The following is a 21,550-nucleotide window of genomic DNA, read 5'->3' on the forward strand; positions in this document are numbered from 1 at the left end:
CGAGAACCGTACCTTTTGTCCGACGGGTAGAGCTCCACCGTGAGCACGTCCAGGGCGTTCCAGGAGGCGATGCTGATGCCGCCGAACAGACAGAGCAGCGCGATCATGGCCGACTCGCTGTTTCCAAAGGACAGGAAGAAACAGCTGACACAGGAGATCACACTGGAGCCCGCTGCAAAGGGGAGGCAGGAGAGCAGCATTTAGGAGGAGGAGGAGGCCCTGGAGACCCGACGCTCAGCCGCTAACAACTGAGCCAGTCTTACGAGTAAGCCTCACACCAGAGGACCACAGTACCACTAACACCACTTACCGCAGAGCATTTGTTTAACTGATATCAACATGTAACATTATACGCCCATCTGAAACAGGATGATTTGATATGATATATGATATATGATATATATATTTGATATGCCATACCCATATTAGAGGGAGAATAATGTAGTGTTATTTTCTGCCCTGTGGCAGGAGTGCATTTCCGTTCAGTTTGGTGCCAAATTGAATAGGGTTATTAGCGAGGCCACCAGAGCCGAGACTAGAGGAAGGAAAGGAGTGTGCTCCGTTACCCAGCATCCTCAGGCGTCCGATCTTATCCATGAGCAGAGCCGACACTATGTTCCCCGGCAGCACGGCTAGGGTGCCCAGGAAGCTGACGAAGTATATCATGTACGCGTTGTTCTCGTCACTAAAGTCCAGCAAGCAGCCTTCTTTATTGTGTAGGAAAGTACTGTTGATGAGTTTGCTGTTGATCAGGCGGTACTTGAAGAGATCTGAAATGGAGAAAGAGGGTCCATTATTTAGAATGTTAAAATTAATCTTTCAGATAGGCTTTCACAAGAGAATCCAGGTTCACTACATAGACACTATATTTCATAATTCACATTCTTAATAAAGAAGAATAAAAGCTACAGAAATAAGCACCAGAGTGACTAATATTACATGCACTCGAGATTAAATGTGTTAATAAATAAGGTGATTGTGGCTGTGGCATTCATACTGATGGCCGCATGTTATCTGTGCAAAAAAATCCCAAGTCTAATTGAGTTTAGTTTGAGTCTGTGGAGCCCATCAGAGCGCGGGTATTGACACTTTTTTGGTGAACAATTAGCCGGGGCCTGTAAGAACCAGATAAAGCTGTGCAGCCTCATCAGAGCCGTGTTGCTAGGATACCTGAAACATTTCAGGCACATTCAAGTGCGGCAAATTGAAGCCATTTTGACATGACGAAGAGAGGGGGGAAAAACACACCAGACAATTTCGTAGCATTTGTATGTCATCTCCAGCAAAGAATTCGACAAACAGATAGACTAAATTTTGTGTACTTTGCAGGGAGGAGACACACAAAAGCACTTGAGTTGGCAGCTGAAGGGCTTTCTATATTGTAACCTGTCATGTAGAGGCAGGTGCATGGTATGTTCTAACTGGTTCTAACCTGTCATGTGGTATCAGACATGTGGTATGTTCTAACTGGTTCTAACTTTGTTGTAGAAAAAGATGTGTGGTATGATCTAACTGGGTCTAACCTGTCATGTAGAAGCTGATGTGTGGTATGTTCTCACTAGTTCTAACCTGTATTGTAGAAGCAGATGTGTGGTATGTTCTCACTAGTTCTAACCTGTATTGTAGAAGCAGATGTGTGGTATGTTCTCACTAGTTCTAACCTGTATTGTAGAAGCAGATGTGTGGTATGTTCTCACTAGTTCTAACCTGTATTTTAGAAGCAGATGTGTGGTATGTTCGCACTGGTTCTAACCTGTATTGTAGAAGCAGATGTGTGGTATGTTCACACTGGTTCTAACCTGTATTGTAGAAGCAGATGTGTGGTATGTTCTCACTAGTTCTAACCTGTATTGTAGAAGCAGATGTGTGGTATGTTCTCACTAGTTCTAACCTGTATTTTAGAAGCAGATGTGTGGTATGTTCGCACTGGTTCTAACCTGTATTGTAGAAGCAGATGTGTGGTATGTTCACACTGGTTCTAACCTGTATTGTAGAACAGGGTGGAGATAAAGGTACAGTTCTTGAACAAGGTGTTGCTGGAGGTGATGTCTTCAAAGTAGCACTCCTCAAACAGGGAATCCTCAAACACCATGGACTTCATCTTGAGGTTTAAGAACCTTTAACACAGGAGAGAAATGGAGTGATTATAAACCAGACTGATATTCGTATTTGAAAACACCTCAAAATCACAGACTAGATATGTACAGTAAGCATATGCTGCATATATTACATGGGTATACACCAACACTAGCAAACTGATATCTTATCCAAAATGTTGCTATATATTATCAAAACTTTTATTTTAAAAAAAAACTGTTGACAATCTTTAAAACAAACAACACAGAAACCATGACAACAATCAGCTAACATAAACAAAAACACGTACTTGTTGTTGAAGAACTCGCCATTGCGGTGGACCTGGTTCTCCAGGGTGAAATTGAAAGTGACGTGCTCCACCTTCTCCTTGATGAAGACTTTGGTGCGGGAGGAGTACTCCTGTTTCTGAAGGTACTTGATCATGTCAGGGAACCACACAGTCAAACCGTAGTAGCTGGAATTAGAGAACAACAGGGAGAGTAGTTTTATTTCAAACTCGTGTACAGTGGTTTGCTGTATTTTTACATGAGCAGGACCAACCAATAAAGCAACCAATCTGTTATTTATTCAGGAAAATTGACTGACCATTAAGCTCTTTTACAGCAATGCACAGAGCATAATTAGGAACTAGCATGGTACACTACAAGTCTATATGTGCGCTATGCTACCATATTGGCATTGATGATTATCCTTTCAAACCCCTCTTAACAAAACAGCAGGCACTTCACCAAAATCTGTCACCTCTAGTGAAAACACAACTATCACATTGCTGACTAACAGAACCATAATTAGCCAGGATCAGCACAAATAGTGAAGACAAAAGACCAATTACAGCTGATGAATACTTAATAAAACAATATCACAGACAAAGGGAAGCTGGCCAGACTAGTGCGTAGTCTGCGTACAATAACTGCTAGAAGCAATGAGCACTGAGCCGCGAGTCTGGCATCGCTTGAAGGCAAAGGAGAAACGATGCCACAAGCACTCAGATATTCCCGGTGATCAATAATTTATTCAAAGGCATTGTGAGAGGCAGACTGAGTAATAGTGCTGTTAATATTGAGCCGCACAGCAGGCATCAGCAGAGCCAGGCCTGGCGCTGACGCTCACACACACCTGAATGACATGGAGAACCACACAGCCATCATCATGTAGGTGGTGCGGCGGAACTCAGGATTGAAGATGGTCAGGAAGTTGCTCCACACCTGTAGAGAAAAACAGACTAATATGTGAGTGTGTGAGACAAAAAGGTTCCTCTTGGGTTATTTTATACGCTTTTACTTTAGCTTTATTCGCTTAGAAAAACATAAATGCAAATACAGTACATAAAACAAAGATGAGGTGTATCATACACCGTAAGTCGCTTTGGATAAAACCATAACCTGGATAAAACTATAAGCATAACGATAAATGACTTTCAAATTGAAATGGGCGATGAAGTGTCGACTCTGACAGTACCTGGTGGAAGAGGTTGGACAGCTTCGTCCTCCATTTCTGGTGCCAGGCCATGGAGTCTCCCATGTCCACCAGCTCGTTCATCTGCTTCACTGTTTTTATGGTAGTGACCTAGAAGATTTCAAAATGGAGGCTCACTGCAGAGTTTCGAGGCGCTTCCATGCCACTCATCATTATGTGACCTGGATGTCTGTATTATGCTGGAATCCTGGAGAGCTTTAGCTGAAGTGGTTGACCTTGGCTTGCTTCAGAGGAAGCACTAACAAATGCAACTGTGATACAGTATATCTGCGCTCCGTATATAAATAAATAATGCACTCCAATAATGTGTAAGTGTGATATAATGCTGTGTATTCAGTGGGCACTCACGGAGAAGACCCTCTCTGGGTAGCCCTTGGCCCTCATGTTGGTGTCGTGGACCTGCTTCAGGATCATCCAGCCCTCGTCGTGCTTCCCATTCTGTAAACAAACAAACAAACAAACATGCCATATTTGGAAGGAGGACTCATAGGGACTTCAGCAATAATGTTATTTCTCTTTCTCTGTGGATTACCCTCATAAAGCAAATATAAGCTTTTTGAACAACAAATATTTTCAGGGTTAGTGGAAAATCTAGGTAAATTGACAAGTTGACAAGTATTCTGCAAGTTTTCTAAATATTTGGGTAACACTTTATTTGGATAAATACAATCTGTTCAGATTCAACTTCAGTATGTAAAACTGTTGTTGAACATCACCTTAACCAAATCCAACTTTAACCTGAAGTTACCTGAGTGTTAGCAGATAGTTTGTTGATAATCTGATCACCTGTAGATAGTCTGTGGACGGACTACCCAAGTAGGTGTGTTCTCATTCAATAACAGAACATCGATATTACAACACTACGAAAGTACAGCAGAGTGTAAATCTCGCAAGTGAAATGGACCTTGGATTTGGACATGGGTAGCATATTGATTTTAAGTGGTGCGCTTTTCATTCATACCACAGCTTAAATAATTAATCTATCCCCCTCATTAATCCTTCATGAACTTGTTTTTAATATTTCATCACTGCAGTTTAAATTGGTTGTAAAAAGTTCCTAAGTGTCTGGAAAGGTGCCACATTAAATAAATGAAAAATGAATACTGTCTTCTCTCTTCCTGATATAGGTAGGCTACTCTGGTCTCTGGACGTCGTCCTCTATGCACCAGTGAGCTGTGCTTACCTCCAGGTAGAAGCGAGGGCTCTCGGGCATGATGTTGAGGGCTGCTATGGCCGCCACAGCGGGGAAGGCACACACCAGCACGAACACGCGCCAGCTGTGGAACTGGTACGCCGAGCCCATCTGGAAACTCCAGCCTGGAGAGAGACAGAGAGAGACAGACAGAGAGAGACAGAGAGAAAGAGCAGATCATGGAGAAATAGAGAACATGGCTTTTATTAAAACATAATACAGTTACAGTATGTTTATTACTGACAAAATGTTTCCCTGATGGCAAGCCTATTTGTCAGAGCCTCTTCTCCAGCATAGAGAATTGCAGAGCTTAATTACAGTCAATAACCACTCGACCATACATAAATCATACCATAGGGCCTTACCTAATATACAAAATAATGTCACTCCTCATCAATGTGCCACTACTGCAAATGCCACTACTTTCTCTGAAATGCAAGTGGCGTACATTCTATTACTGTGGTGCGACTGAGCAGAGGTTGTGCAGATTGCATAGACAAAGAGAGAGAGAGAGATTTAAAGAGAAAGAGAGCGAGAGAATGAGAGTGTGAAAGAGAGAATGACAGAGAGAGAGAGAATGAGAGAGAGGGTGTGTGAGAGAGAGAGGTCTTGTATACCATAGTGGGGGATAATGGCCCAGGCCATGGCCGCAGCATAGATGCCCCCAATCATCCAGAACATGCAGAGCCAGCTCAGGTGCTCGCCACGCTTCTCCTGGGCAAGGAACTCTGAGTAGTAGGAGAACACGATGGGGATGGAACCCCCAATGCTGAGCAGAGAGAGAGAGAGAGGGAGAGAGAGAGAAAGAAAGAGAGAGAGAGAGAGAGGGAGAGAGACAATGAGGGGAGGAAAAGAGAGAAAAAAGGATAACATATCAGTGCTCATGTGACTGAGAGCGAGAGCAAGAGAGATGAATAGAGAGATAATGAGAGTGAATGCCACAGAATATAATTAACTCTCTTCTCTCTAATTGAATCTCATTAAAATCCCTCTCACAATGGTAACACCACTGTCAGGGGCTATCAGTGAGGGAATGACTGAGTGAGTGAGTGAGTGAGTGTGCGAGTGAGTGAGTGAGCGAGTGAGTGAGTGTGACAGAGTGAAAGACAGAATTAGTGAATGAAACCATGAGCGAGTGAGTGAACAAATGAATAATGAACAAGTGAGTGTGTGAGTGAATAAGTGAATGAATAGATGAGTGAGTGAGTGAGTGAGTGAGTGAGTGAGAGAGACAGGAAGTCAGCGTTTGGTACCCGACGCCGGAGAGGAGGCGGCAGAAGAGGAAGGAGCTGTAGCCTTGCACGAAGGAGGAGAAGAAGGCAAAGACGCTGTTGATGGAGAGCGAGATGAGGAGAGTCTGCCGCCGGCCGATCCTGTCCGCCAGACCCCCCCACACGAAGGCACCCACCATCATGCCCAGGTACACAATCAGGCCTGTGGAAGGAGAGAAGAGGGGAGATAGCCAGAGATAGAGACAGAAAGAGAGAGAGAGAGAGAGAGAGAGGTAGAGAGGATGATTAGACAGAGAGAGGGTGGGGAGGGATAGTCACTAAAAATAAAACACCTCACAGGCATAAGAATAAAAATGGATCCTAGCTGTCTTGTTAGAGTGCCTGTAGCTCCAGTGCGTTATTACAGAGCAACGCTAGCTGGTTGAATCTGCAGATTAAAGTGCATTAGCGGTGTAAATCATTGTAGGAAACACAGGTCTATTTATCATAAAAACAGGAAGTGGAATCTGTGGGGAGCTGTGTCAACAGTGGCCACAGCATCCATACCATACTCAGGTCCAAGTGCCCACAGGGGCCAGCGTTTGAATCCGACCCGTGGTGATTTCTTGGTGTTTTAAGACCCCAATGTTTGTCTTCAAGGCAGCGCTGCCTGAAAGGCACTAGGGTTAGGCATGGGTTAAGTTTAGGGTTAGGGTTAAGGTTAGGATTAGGATAGGATCTGTTCCCTGTTAAATTTTAAATATTATATTGTTTTTGTATTTGTATGTCGCTTTGGACAAAAGCGTCTGCCAAATCCCATGACCATGACCATAACCATAACCAGGATTAGGTGCCTTTAGGTTGACAGTGGCAGCACTGCCTGGAATACGACGTCGGGGGCTTAAAACACCATCGAGTGGTCCAAGTGCCCACAGGGGCCAGCGTCTGAATCTGACCCGTAGTCATTTCCCGATCCCACACATCTCTCTCTCCCATCTCTCCCACACATCTCTCTCTCCCATCTCTCTCTCCCACTCACTTTCCCAGTCAAGTCCTTTTATATATAAAGGAAGTGGAATCTGGGAATCTGTGGAAGCTTCCTCCACTGTAGAATGTTGTTATTTATTTTCAGGATTGTGCTCAATCAAATGAAAATCAGTCAGTTAACATCCTCATGAGAACGGCTAACTAGCATCTACAGTGGCATATTTCCGTAGTTGCAGAAACCTTTGACACAGTAATGAATATTCAGACATTTTGCGTCTAACCACATTTGCACTCTCTTTCTCTCTCTGTGGCTGAGAATATGCGACTGCGAAGATGGTTTTGTCACCTCCTAATCTTGTGATGTCGCACGTGTGTGTGTGTGTGTGTGTGTGTGTGTGTGTGTGTGTGTGTGTACACCAAAGCAATGAGTCAGCCACAGAAGTCACACCACACAGTCGCTTGTCAGACACGGCCATTGACTTCCTGCCACAGTGAACGCATACCTAATGACACGTTATCAGGCCCAATAAGACACAGACACAAGCAGTCTCTTTGACTCCAACGCCTGGCATCCCACACTCACACTTCCAGACAGAATCCATGATGCCTATGGTTGACCAAAGCCTTTTATTGTATGATAAACAAGGGGACATAATTACCTTTAAAGACGTGTTCCCAGATAAAGGTTGTGATATTAAGGCTTGTGGTTTGCAAAATTTGAATGGCTTTTTCCTATTCATTGTTTTTGGTGGAATTAATCCAAATAGGTGGGAGGCCTCTCTATAGATAAAATGTGTGTTTGTACATTATACACGGAACCTTTACTTTTACAAAAAAAACAAAAAACAAATAAGACATCGTTTTTTCTCACAGAGAATTCATTTAGCTCATGTGTTTGATGAGGTGTCAAACACTGTTACAACAGAACCTTGAGTAGCAACAGCTGGCTGGAGCCTCCGATGGTGGCCTCCCCCACCTCGGTGGCCTGGATGCAGGCTGCAGTGCTGAGCCTGGGGCCTGGGCTGCAGGTGACCACAGCTCCCTGCCCTCCCCGCCCCGGTGGCATTTAGCTTTGGCTGCTAGCGGCATCTGGCTCACCTTGGGGCCACACACACAATGGGCCTCGGTGGCAGGAGAGACGGTGATGACAGCCTGTGATTAGCCCGCCGTCCCTGCAATGCGGTGCCTGCCTGCCTGCCTGCCTGCTGCTATCTCTTACCGGCTCCCCTCCCTGCCGTGTGCCTACCACAACCTACCACAGAAAAAAGGGCAAACACAGAGCTCGGCTCCCCGGCGCTGTGGAAGAGAGGGAGCTGTCCAAGGTGCTGATCCTCAATCCCCTCAGCACTTCCTATCTGCTGTCAAATTAACCTCACGGACACCTCGCCCGCCATCGGCAGTTGCTCTAATGGACTGACTTAGCAGCAAGGCCACGTTTCAGCCACTAAACACTATCCCTCTACCTCCTCATCGCTGTCAGCCTGAGCTGGAAACTCTGATTGATTTCATGCTGTCTTTCGGCACGCCTCAGTACAGTGCAGGGAAGCCAGCAACAGAGCAGACCAGCAACGGCAGCACACTAAAGACACTACATACACCCCATGCTGTAAAGAGATAGCAGCAGTTGAAAATACCAACCTCAGGTGTAAAAGTCTGGCGTCCTACCATGTATTGGTTCTACCTGAGCATCTAACATAGGTAATTTCACTAATTAGTTGATCCATCTGGCATTGGAGTTGTACTAATTGGAATCAGCTGATGTAGTGAATGGTTTGAGCAAATACAAGGCAGAAATTTGACACCACTGCCAAAAACATGCTATACATACTGCACACAGAATACTGGAGACTGCATAGAGCACTGTGGTGGCTGTGAAGGAGAGCTCCATATGAATGAGGAGAGAGGAGACTGCATAGAGCACTGTGGTGGCTGTGAAGGAGAGCTCCATATGAATGAGGAGAGAGGAGTGGTGGGAGCAGCTGGGTGCTGGAGCGGAAGTGAAGTGCTCACTGTGAGGATGTGTGGCGGCCATGTTGGAGCATGTGTTGCTGAGGGAATCTCAGAGGAAGGGCAGGGGCCCACGGGCAGCTGAGCTCTACGTCACACACACACACACACACACACACACACACACATACACATACACGCATTCACACACTCTCTCCCTCTGTGTGTGAGAGAGTGAGAGAGAGAAAAAAAGGAAACAGAGAGAAGAAAAAGACAGTAGTATATATATATGAGAGAGATATAAATATATAAATAAATATATAAATATTTCTCTCTGTCCCCGAGGGAGAGAGAGAGCAATGAAGATAAGAATAGAGGGAGAGAGAGAGAGGGAGAGAGAGAGAGAGAGGTAGGAAACGGGGGGAGGGTCTGTCCATGATTGTTCTGCACTGTGACAGGAGGCTCCAGGGCTGAGGGAGAGGGGGAGTGGAGTGGGGGGGGGGGGGCTATTTATAGCGGCCAGCAGCACATCACCCCACCCCCCAACCCCCTTCTTTCTGTGAGAGAGTGCGACCCTTTTGCGTCAGAGCAGAGAACAGAGAACAGGGAGCATGGATGGGGTGGCGGGGCCGGCTGGCGGTTCGGTCATGGATGAGGAACCACTGGGTGTTCTCTAGGCGGCTGCCTCTACAAGCCCTCTACTCTGACACCATCTCTCTCTCTCTTTCTTTCTCTCTCCATCATTCACACCGCTAATGTAAAAAAAGCCAAATCCTCACGCTGTTCTGCCACAGCCTCTCCACTCCCCTCCTCATTTTCCCTCCCTCCCTCCCTGCATCCATCCCTCCATCTTTGCCTCCGTCACTGCGCTCGTCAGAGAGCAGAGCGCTGAAACGCAAGCATCCTGTCACCTTCACATCTTGGCAGCACAGCTCATCTCACATAGACAGGTGCAGAGCCTGAAGAGCAGGCAGGCGAGCGAGTCCGTTACTGTGTGAGTGTGAGAGATAACAATAACAGGTTTTTTATTAAACCTAGGGGACCCCGTCTCCCTATAAATCACATACCGTATCTGAGCTCTACACATGATGGCAAGCGGCAGAATTGAATGGTGAAGCAGCGGCTGTTTTAATCTTTTGAATCAAATTTGGAACCAAGCAGGCTTCTCAGTCTATCTTTCAGAGAGTTAGCCACACCATGTGGCCAGGCTAGTCTGATAGGCGAGCCACAGAGAACAGGGCTGGTCATTTCTGCCCATGGCTTCTGCAGGTTATGCCTTGCATTCCAATGGCACCACCAGAACTCAGCGGTGTTCCAGCAGTCCTTGATTTCTGAAATCCCCCCCCTTCTCTCTCTCTCTCTTTCTCTCTCTCTCTCTCATTCTCTCTGTGTGTCTGTCTGTCCTTCTCTCACTCCTGATGTGGCGCAGCGTCTGATATTCTGGGCGCCGCTGCAGCAGCATGAAGGGGTTTACCACTGGGTGCAGCCAGCATAACAATTCTGCAGGCAATTACGTCCCACACAGACATGCAGCCCAATGTGATTGGAGAGGCTCATGTGAAAGAGGCGAGCATGCATGAGCGAGCGCCCAGACTGCAGCTGTGTGTGTGTGTGTTTCTGTGTGTGTTTCTGTGTGTATCTTTGTGTGTGTGTGTGTGTGTGTGTGTGTGTGTGTGTGTGTGTGTGTGTGTGTGTGCGTGCATGTATTTGCAGCAGAGGCACCATCCCAGGTGACAGAGGGGAGGGGGAAGGGGAGAAAGGGGGCACTAGGACCCAGTGGAGGCAAGTGGAGTGCGCGAGGCAGGCAGGCGGGCAGGCAGCAAGGCACTCCAGCATGAGTCAGGCGTGTTGTGTAACAGGGAGAGACCAAGGGCCCAGCTCGCTGATGGCCAGCAATGCATCATGGTGACCAGGGATCACACACATGCACACACGCATGCACGCACCCACACACACAAACACACACACACACACACACACACACACCAACCACACACACAAACTCTCTCTCTCTCTCTCTCTCTCTCTCTCACACACACACACACATACACACACACACACACACACACACACACAAACACACACACACACACACACAGAGACACAGACACAGACAGATAGACAGACATACACACACACACATACACAGACACAGACACAGACAGATAGACAAACACACACACACACACACACACACACACACACACACACACACACACACACACACACACACACACACACATACATACACAGGCTGGTCATATGCATACTTCCCCTCCTACACATGCAATACATGAACACAAACAATCACACATTTGATGTACAATACACACATGATCATACTAAACACTCACACAGCTATAGCCCCAGACAACTGCACCCGTAAATGCAGGATTTACACTGGGAAGAAAGACACTGCAGGGATTCAAAGACACATCTCTCTCATTCTTCCTCTCTCTCTCTCTCTCTCTCTCTATCTCCCTCTCTCTCTCACTCTCTCTCTCTCCCTCTCTCGTACCTCCCCACAAACGGAGAAAGTGTGAGACAAACACACACATCCACATTAGGGAGCTCTGTGCCGTGGGCCTGCATAAACAAACACACTCTTCCTTCCTCCGCCATCTCTCAACCTCTTTTTCACACGCGCTTTCTGCCTCCTCCATCTCTCGGCCTCTTTTTCACACGTGCTTTCTTCCTCCTCCATCTCTCGGCCTCTTTTTCACACGTGCTTTCTGCCTCCTCCATCTCTCGGCCTCTCTTTCACACGTGCTTTCTTCCTCCTCCATCTCTCGGCCTCTCTTTCACACGTGAAGGAGCACAGTCTTGTCAGCTGCCTGTATCACACATCACATGAGTCACGCCTACGTCACAAACGTGTTGCATGGCATTCGCTCTGAGCATTCACATATGCCACTCCTCACAGCAGACTCTGTTGAAGATGTCATACAATAATCCCACTGTTTTGAACACATTTTTAGGGCATTTTTTTCTCCATATTTTGATTGACAGATACTGTAGTGTTCTGCTGAAATCAACCCAATTTCACTGACCTTACCTGCTGTGACAAGTCAGACATTCTTAGAAACGCCCGTTTAGATGCCACATGAGATGTGTTTTTTGACAGATGCTGATACAAAACAAGTTCTGAAATCATTCACAAACCATTAAAGGGCATAACGGTGACAGCTGAGAATTGAACCCACAACTTATCTGGCTACAGCACGCTAGCTAGCAGTTTAGCTTAGCCACTACGCTACCAGCGGCCCAGCATCCCATTCCTCATCCCCTTACCCACTACGGCCAGCGTGTGGCTCGCACCAGGGTGCTGTACAATGCTGATAAAGAGCTGAGGGGGGCCGCCGCCCTTGCTGGGTCCAGCCGGGGCAGATGGTGTTCAAGGCGTGAAATCTGAATGGACCTTCACCTCCTGGGAGGGTAGGCTATCCCACGAGCAAGCTGCTCACTATCACATGCTACCATGGCATCTCAAAACACGGCACTGGACGTGAGAGGACTTCATTACGTAATATGGGGGCAGCCCTTCATTTGAAGCAATGACTTTCATATGAGGTGAACCCAGATGGGGGAAAAAAATCAGTTTAACAGTTAAAAGCCAAAAGCCTTCAGTAAAACAGATCATGATTATTTTTACATTTAAGTAATCAAGTACTCACTTCTGATTTGTCTCTAAAAAAAAAAGTCAGAAAACTAACCAAATCAATCTCCATATTTGTTCCACAGCAACATATATCAAAGGAACTGAATTATCACTAAACAAGAAAAGCTGGGCATGAAGTCTGATTATGGCTCAGTTCAGAGTTCAGATTTACCAGTTACTTCACCTGGTAGCACTCAATTAGATGTTATATTTTCAATGCATTTTGATTAATTAAGGGTATGTTTTCTGGCATCAGCAATAAATTATGTGTGAGTTTCTCTTTCATTGAACTTTATACTTAGGGGCATTTCTACCCATGTACTTACCCAGCATGCCTTTGTTGGGTTCCGAGAGACACATGTCCTTCTCAGCGCTGGGCAGCACGAAGCCCACCACAAAGATCTCCACGCCGTCGGCCATGAGTGCCAAGCCCAGCACGAAGTACAGCGTCCACTGAAAGCGCCCATGGCCGCACTCCTGCAGGATGGTCTCATACTGCTGGGCCAGCTCTTCCTGGTCCTTGCGCCGCTCGGCCTCGTACTGTGTCAAGTCCCGGAACTGGGCCTGCGCCTGGTCAGTCTGCCCGTCGGCCTTGCCCGAGGAGTCGGCGCGCGGGATGCCCTGGTACTCGCCCTCGTAGATTTCGTCGTCCTCGTCATGGCCCTCCGTCGAGTCACTGTGGCCCTCTTCGTCGTTGGCGCGGCTGTTGCTACGGTAATATGAGCCGTCCTGCGCCTGCTGGGGATAGTCGTCATCATCGTCCTCCTCCTCGAAACGCGCGTACGAGCGCTTGGTGTACTCGTCGGCCACCTTGTCCACGTGGCGGCCCACCTTCTTGCCGGCGTGGCGCTTCACCTCTTTGGCGATGTCCTTGGCACCTTTTATGAAGGCCGTCCGGTCTCTGTACCCCTCATCCATCTTGGCGTGTGTGGTCGGAGCTGTTGTTTCACTGTAAGACGATGTGTGGGGATGTGTGTGTGTGTGAGTGTGTGTGCGTGTGTGTGTGTCTGTGTAAAGCAGCTACAGGGGACCTGGTGTCAAGAGTGAGCCGTTGGCATGTATGTGCACACTGCCGTGTTAGAGCTTCAGCACCATGGACAGCTGCCGGTTCCAGATGGGGTTTTTTTCACTCCACACCTGCTGGAATGCAGTCTGTAGGAAAGACAAGAGAACACATACATGTTGAGCTACTGCAATCAGTACACTGGGCATGTGTACAACTAACCTTTCAAACATGAGCGATCTATAGTACCTTATTGGTTATCAGTATCAGACATGTACAGCTATCCTGTTATGCATGAGAATGACCTAAAGGTTCTGTTCAGTAAAATACTTTGTGCTTACAGGACACTGTTCTACAAGCAGTGGCAGACTTCACAATATTGCTAAAGTCTACTGTGCTCTGTAAATCTATATCAAAATGTGACGTGGCTGAGATGAAGTCAATCTGAAAATGGCCAGTTATTTTGGTCTTGTATTTGACGTGGAGAACCGAGAGGAAGAAAATGCCTCTGAATGGTGCCCATAGGTCTCCACAGGTGGCCTGACATTCTCTATGCCTGCCAACCTGAATTAAACACCTCGAGGGAACACAGACAACAGAGGCCCTTTTCTAATGGGCATGTAATTATATCGGCTCTGGTGGAAATCTTTGCGCTATTATGCCCTGACGTCTGAAATGAAATAACGATATTAGTGAGGATTCCAATAACGGCATTAATAACACAATGCATAATTAACCAACATCGATAATATCTTGGAGGCAGCAGCCTTAATGCGCAGTGACACTTTGAAATATCACTCTCCTTCTCTCTCTCTCTCTTTCTCCTTACAAAGGAGCCCTTTTGCGGCATAAAATCAGTCGAGGAGCAGAGAGCCATTTTACGGTACTCCTTCTGTAAACCAAACACGGACAACCACTTTCTCGACCCTCCTTTCCTCTCTCTCTCCCCCTCTTTCCCTGTCTCTCAGCTGCTGTGTTAGTGGTGTTGAGAGATAATTGCTTTTTCGTTGAGGAAATCTTTGTTGTATTTTCCGTCCAGAAAGAAGAACCTGTCACTGGGGCAAACTGCCGTCTGCGTCTGCCATCTCTTCACCTTCCGTCTCCATCCAATCTCCGTCTCGACGGATCCTTTGACCGCGAGGCACTCAAGGAAGTGGCGACGCGACGCCACAGGGGTGAGGCTCTTTGCAGCACTCCCATTCAGCCTCGCGGTGGTGGAACGCGGCATTGTTGAGATACTCGAGTTGCCACAGAGAACACACCACTCACATCACATCATCTGTTCATGTTCTGAATGCTCATCTACTGGCTCACTTCAAAAACACCAGTCCTACGACTAGGCCAAATCATCCAGAAACACCAACAGTCTATAAATGCCTCTCTGTGTATAAAAGTGAGAAAATAGAAAACAGAAACACACAAAAAAAATCATTCTTTTTTTGCCAGGGAGCATAGCCTATCAACTATCAATTAAGCGTATCAACTATCAAATGGATTTTTAAAATGCAAACTACTTATTAGTGCAGACTGCAGATTATTACACAGTACGCACAGATGCCTTACCAGCTTGTCTACACCCTGAGCATGGACACCAAGTAATGTTGATGTCTTGGTCAGGTTGGACTGGGCTAACAGATCTGTGGACCCAAGGAGGCACCGGTCAACAGAAAAGCCCTGCTGCCAAAAGACCCATTGGACATTTTTGAGAAATGTTTCCTTTTATAGATATACAAAAGGTAACAAATGCTCTAGGGTTTGATGTCAAACCTCTCTTGTTGTATTTGCCCACGTGTGTCCACTGTTTGGTGTGAACCTCTAAATCCAGCGGCTTGAACACATTCATTTCCTTGCGCCTTAAATTCTACTCCCCTCACTCCAATTCCTCTTCAAATCTTTCTTCCCAGAATCAACCGTTACACCAAATGATCACTGGTCCAATACATTGATTATTAAGTTGTCCATTATACTAACAAATGATCTCCCTCACCATACCCACGAGCATACTAATATCATCATCATCATTGAAATCATTTAAGAGCATGGAATGCATGCAGGCACAGTACTCAACAGGACCATCTTGGACTGTGTCGCTCGCAGAAGAGCAAGAGAGCTAGCAGTGACTCAGTGTCCATTAGAGGTCAAGCTCCTCCCTCAAGTGCCCTCAAGACACAGCCGCTTACCGGAGAGGACTCTATACTGACCACACAGGTTGCTCCTGACAAACATTATTCCTTAGTAACAAGACACTATGTGCACAAATAACGTCCTGGAATCCACAGGAAGAAGCAGTGGTTAGGGCAGCAAATAACCTTTAGAAAATAAAGTATCAACAGACATCAATGTCAACATCAGTGCAGGTCAGGTAGAAAGTTGCTAAGTAACTAGTGGTATCTATGGTATCTCTCTCTGCTCGTTCAGGTCAAAACAACAGGAGCAATTACTCCCATTGTGTCTCATTCAAATGCTCTTTGATCACTACCACTATTTACCTAATTGGTTAAAAAAATAAACTGAATGAGATGTGGCAAACGGAGCTTCACTACTGGCAAGGATTTTCCATCAGCCCATCACACATCATGCAAAGCTAAAATAAAATGTGGTGAGCTATATGACGTGGAAAAAATCTTTTTCTCAACCATTCCAATCTTGCCAGACAAAAAGGGGGTCTATAGAGTATGCAGCCCTACAATCGATAATCATAATCATAATAATTTGTTGTAGGTCTAGTACATATAGAATGAGATATATAAGGTGCATGGTCTCAACACTGATCAAGGCACAAAACATCTAATTGGTGGAAAATTGCACCCTTTTCTGTGACACCATTTTGATGATGTCTCTTTGATCTGGCAGCCAAGTTGAAAATTAATATGAAAATCAGAAACAAATTAGAAATAGCAGATGAAAGAAGATGAAAGTGTATCAGTAAACGCTAATGGTATTTGAATGTTATTTCTCATTTTTGGATAAAAGTGTCTGCTTAATGCATGAATGCAAATGTGCCTTTCAAAGTCGAATAGCATTTACATTCACCATGCCATAGCTTTATATCTTATTTGGTGCTAGGTCTCAAGTTGTTAATACACTGGTAGAAAAAGTGATGCACAGTCCACCAAAAGCCCTGAGAAATGCAACTTCCGAGCTGATTCAAATCCCAGGCCCCTTGTGGGCCAGCAAATCCCCAGGCTACTGCTTTGAAAACCCCGGCCATTAACGCGAGCTTCCTCCGCTGGACCGAAGAAAAAAGGGAAAGGAGGAAGGGGAGGGGAGGAAGAAAAAAGACAATCGAGCTCCTCTCGTTCATTCAGCTCAGCAAGCACTCACTGCACCAGCTAAGAGCTTGAAAAGGGATTTCCAGTGCCGTGTAGATTAGGCCCTAAAAGGACACACAGAGGCATAAAACAACAGAGAGGGATACCGTTGAAGAAAGACAACTGCTGTTATCTGTGGCCGTTTGTGAACACAGATGCTAGCTGCTGTGGGCGCCCAGATTTAGACAGATAATAGAGCTTAAGGGAGGGTGATGATGGGGGTGGAGGCTGAAGCTGATTATCCTCACTACCATAAAAACCATAACTAATCAGTTATACAGTATATTCTGCATAAAACAGTTTGGAATTCCTAAGAGGACTTGTGTCTGAAATATACCATCCCATGGGTACCTCTTTGGGTACCTATTCACACACTATTTGTTTTCTGGTAAAAGGTGTTGAAAAGGACCTGCAAATTCTAGCGGCCATCTGCTAGCTGAACACGCAGGTCATTTAAAAAGAGAGGCAACTTTGAGGAGACAGTGCTGTCTTTACCCCGTGGTGTGCTTAACAACTCCTGCTTCACAGCACCTTTTCCCTGTACACGAGTCTGCAAGGAAGGAATATGTGTAGCTTTTACATTTCAATTAGAGCGAGATGAGGACATGCTTCACTGCCACCGAACGCAGGACAAGCGCTCAGGTCTCTGAGGTACTGCCTGCCTCACTACATTAGAGTTTAGCACAGCTACCAAGAAACCCATTTTCATTTACTGGTGAGAATCTTGCCTTCACAGCACGTCCGTATGTCTTTATGACACTCCACTGTCACAGCTACAGAAGGTGTATTGTACTCAGATATGTTCATACCTATTGGCAAAAGACAAGAGGCAAGATTATTTCATATTTCTAATGTCAACCTTTTTATGTTTGTCCGGTGCAAACAGCTGATTTAGGGCAATGCCCATTTCTGTACACAGGAAATATTTCTGACAATTTCTCCACAAATCTTCTGTTCCACTGGTCAAAAGCTTGACAAATATTGACAGACATTAAAGACAAAAATTGGGAATAAGACAACATACAATAAGATATTAAAAATGTTCTTGTCAACACCACCACATCAGCTCAGGTCTCTCTCTGTTAGACAAGCCATCTTAAGGGACAAGAGGCTGTCTTAACCTTCCATGCTTTATGATGCCTCTCATCTAATAACGACTCCGCCTGGAACCCTTGAGACTGTGCAGGGACTCTTACGTTTCAATTAGAGCAGGATCAGGACATATTCCAGCTGCAGTAAACAAGTGATGCAATCTATTCTCTCATAAGGGGGCCCCTGCAGAGTCCATTGACTGGTTTGGGTGTCATCATAGCATGGCAACATTATAGATATCAAAGGAGAGGTGTACTGAGAGTGAGAAGAGAAGTTATTACTATTAGTGTAAAAACAATGTGTATGTAAATCCATCCAATGCTTTGGCTGTTCATAAAAATGCACCTTACATAAAATGTTAAGTCATCCTCTCCAGAATGTTACATTTTGGAGACATCATTTATATTGTTTACCACATTTGTGTTACCTAATGATGATTGTCAGATGATTGGTCATATCAGATGATTACCAATTTCTGTCTAATAGTGAAGTAGGTCCTAAACGACAGTAGAAGATTTCAAATGGGTATTGTGTGCAAAAGGAGATGTACAAGCTTAGATAGTAAGACGCATATCATATCAATCCATCCATCCAACAACATTTTTTGTCTATTCACTCGTTCCGTTCGCGACGCGTAAAATCCATTTTAGATGAATGGTCTATTTTTTTCAAACGTACGCCCCACTGTCACGTCTGGTGTAGATACTTCCATTGATTACAATGGAAGCTAATTGTTGCAGCAGACGCAACGCGAACGGAACGCTTCAGTTATGCACCTGGTGTAGCTCAGCCCTTCACAATATCACAATAAAATCACAATATATTGAATTGTAACCCACAATGTCTTATGTTCAGCATTCTTATGTCTCTTTGTAGAGTTGTGCACTATGTTGCTCTCTATGGCTTTTTCTCTTGCACAAACCTTCCATAGCTGTGTTTACATCATGCATGTGGCACCATGCTTAATAAAACCAAGTGGCCAAGTGAACTGATTCCCTACAGATTCCTCAATCTTATAAGCACAAAACAGTTCCTGTCCTAAGGTGCCAAAAACGCTCGGAGAAAGGAGGCTTGCAAATAAAAGAACCAAGAACCACCAAATGGCGTCTCTAATTGAAAGCCTATTTGTAATAAGTGGAAGAGAACATCCTGGGTGGCGCCGGCACACAGCTCCTATTACAGGTGATGAAAGGCTCAATTACGCAACTCAGTTTGCATTACTGAGATGATTCTATTGGGAGCAGAGATCTACAACGGGTACACTGAGGCAACTACAGCAAGCACTCTGCCGGTAGTATTTATTGATACTCTCCTCCTTAAGGACTCCTCATGCGCTGGAGCTTGAATGTCAGTCCTCATTTGTAAGCTGCTTTGGATAAAAGCACAGTATAAATGAATAAATGTAAAAGTGTACTTTAAATGCATTTTCCAAGTGAGCTTAAAGTACACTTATTCATTAAGGTTGTGTTGGATCTCTGAGGACAGGCTACCGAGCTACTTTCACATCATTGCAAAAGTCAGTTAATATAATTTGAGTATTTAAATCATCACAAAATGCATCTTAGTTACACACCGGTATTTAACTTCACAGCTTAATTCTAAGTACCTCAGATATCCCCTACACCATTAACTGGATATTTATTGCATGCAGGTGTTTTATATCCCCATCAAAGTCTAAACAGTGGAGAGAGAAAAGAGCACACTCAACTGGGGAAAGTGTTGGCAGGATTTGCTCAAATAATCAACTGTTTTGCATCTTTCATGCTGGAACAGTGGATGGGGCTCTCTGAGGGGGTGACTATGGACTGCTATTTACGTCCGAGACTAAATCTCTCAGAGACAGATTCAGGTCCTTTTAAGAGTCAAGACAGGTGAAATAATTGCATGTAAAACAGCTGACTGCCAGACCAGCCAAAACAGAGCAGCATCTCAGCGGTTAAAGACGGGGAGGCAATTTAGAGTCACTACAGCAGAAATACTGAGAAAAATCAAAGACTCTTGCTGAGCTGCAGCTCATGGGAATAAATCAGTCATCAGTCTGAGAGAGGAAAACAAAATCTCAAATTCCTTCTGTACAAAATCACAGCCCTTGAGGAGAAAACCTTGAAATAACCTCTCTGTCTGTTCTGAGATATTCGGTTTGAGGAATTCCTTTCCACGACACAAACCTTTCTGTTTTCTGCAAATAAACACTTTCACGGTTCACTTCCGCTCAGTACATAGTGGAGGGGTAAGGCGATCTTGGAAGTGATACACCTGTATTTGGGCAACCTTACAAAATGTTGTCATGTGACCCTGAATTTAATCAACATTCTATATTGTTATCTTGCTATGGAAGGAGGAAGATAACGTGATGAGCATACTGTTTTGCCTTTTTGCCACGTCTGGTTACATCAGTCTCATATAAAAAGGTTTAAAGGGTTTTTTATATTTTTATACTTCATCTTCCCCTGTCAGCTTGATCAATGTAATCCCTGGCATAGGCCAAGTTGAACCATTTTGAACCATATTTTGTAGGCACACTACTAAGGTATTAACTGATGATAGCACTTACTTGAACTGTTGTAGCCATTTGTTTTATCACCGTCTCATATTGCCTTGATTCTAGTGAAATAATAGGTCATCTTACCCCACTTTCCTGTACACAAATGGACATATTTCATATTTATTACAGGGCTGGGCTGAACTTGCACAGATGCTGGTTATTCTTGCATTGCAATGCTTTTGCACACATTGTGCCTGAGTGGCCAGACTGACGTAAATTTTACCAGAAGGCAACATATCCTGCCAGTGCCTAGTCATTGTCCATAATATTAATGAACATGTGCCACGAAGTGACTATGAAACACCACAGAACGGCCCATTTGCAGGTCAGGTCACGTCAGAAGACAGAGCCCTGACAGACTGACAGTAATGGGCCGCAGTGACGGATAGCAGCCAGGTTCATTTGCAGCCAGTCGGAGCAGCCCAATTTACACAAACAAATGCAGCCCCAGTTTGTTCTCCCCCGTACATCATGCACTCTCTCTCTCTCTCTCTCTCTGACTGGGCCAGGACTTGCTGGAAATCCCACCGTTCAATATTTGGTCTGCGTTCAAAGTTTATTTCCTCGACAGAGGCCCAGTGGTTGACTGGAAAAATAAACCTCTGTTTACTGACTGAGGATGTCATAAGCTTCGCTCCCGTCCCTGTCCAATATGGTGATCTGATGCAGCTAACGCCGGGTAATCCGATAAACAAAACGTGCCTTATTTACTGCAGTCTGCCAGTGTTATGTCACAAGCCAGCTGATCGGGATAGCTAATCCTCCATGCCATACATGCATATGTGCTCTGCTAATCACACAGAGGGATGTAGAGCAAATACAACCTTAACCACTGTTAATGGCTAAAGGAAATAGTGTCAAAATTACCAGTTGTACCAACTGGCTTAGCATCATGCTTGATAAGAGTATCTCTGACTTGCTGGCTGGCATGCCATATTTTCCAGGGAGAGGCTTTGAAAATGGAAAGAAAGAAAGCTTAGGCCTCAACCGGATCTGGTGGCACATCTGAAAAGAGCTGCATCCTATTAGCA

The 21,550-nt window shown here is 45.2% G+C and overlaps 1 protein-coding gene across 1 annotated transcript in view; it reads right to left on the reverse strand.

The window, feature by feature from the left end:
• Positions 1-21,550, reverse strand: part of sv2a (synaptic vesicle glycoprotein 2A) — a 33,153-nt gene that overhangs the window by 5,617 nt on the left and 5,986 nt on the right. The window contains exons 2-12 of the mRNA XM_042107899.1: positions 12,895-13,720; positions 6,019-6,199; positions 5,383-5,534; positions 4,757-4,890; positions 3,922-4,011; positions 3,556-3,663; positions 3,214-3,302; positions 2,387-2,551; positions 1,984-2,117; positions 567-770; positions 13-172 (exon numbers count right to left, since the gene is read on the reverse strand). Of these exons, the coding sequence (XP_041963833.1) occupies positions 13-172; positions 567-770; positions 1,984-2,117; positions 2,387-2,551; positions 3,214-3,302; positions 3,556-3,663; positions 3,922-4,011; positions 4,757-4,890; positions 5,383-5,534; positions 6,019-6,199; positions 12,895-13,486 (2,009 nt within the window). The 5' untranslated portion in view covers positions 13,487-13,720. The remainder of the gene's footprint in view (positions 1-12; positions 173-566; positions 771-1,983; positions 2,118-2,386; positions 2,552-3,213; positions 3,303-3,555; positions 3,664-3,921; positions 4,012-4,756; positions 4,891-5,382; positions 5,535-6,018; positions 6,200-12,894; positions 13,721-21,550) is intronic.

The sequence above is a fragment of the Alosa sapidissima genome, chromosome 10, assembly GCF_018492685.1.
Source record: "Alosa sapidissima isolate fAloSap1 chromosome 10, fAloSap1.pri, whole genome shotgun sequence".
NCBI classification, from domain to species: domain Eukaryota; kingdom Metazoa; phylum Chordata; class Actinopteri; order Clupeiformes; family Clupeidae; genus Alosa; species Alosa sapidissima.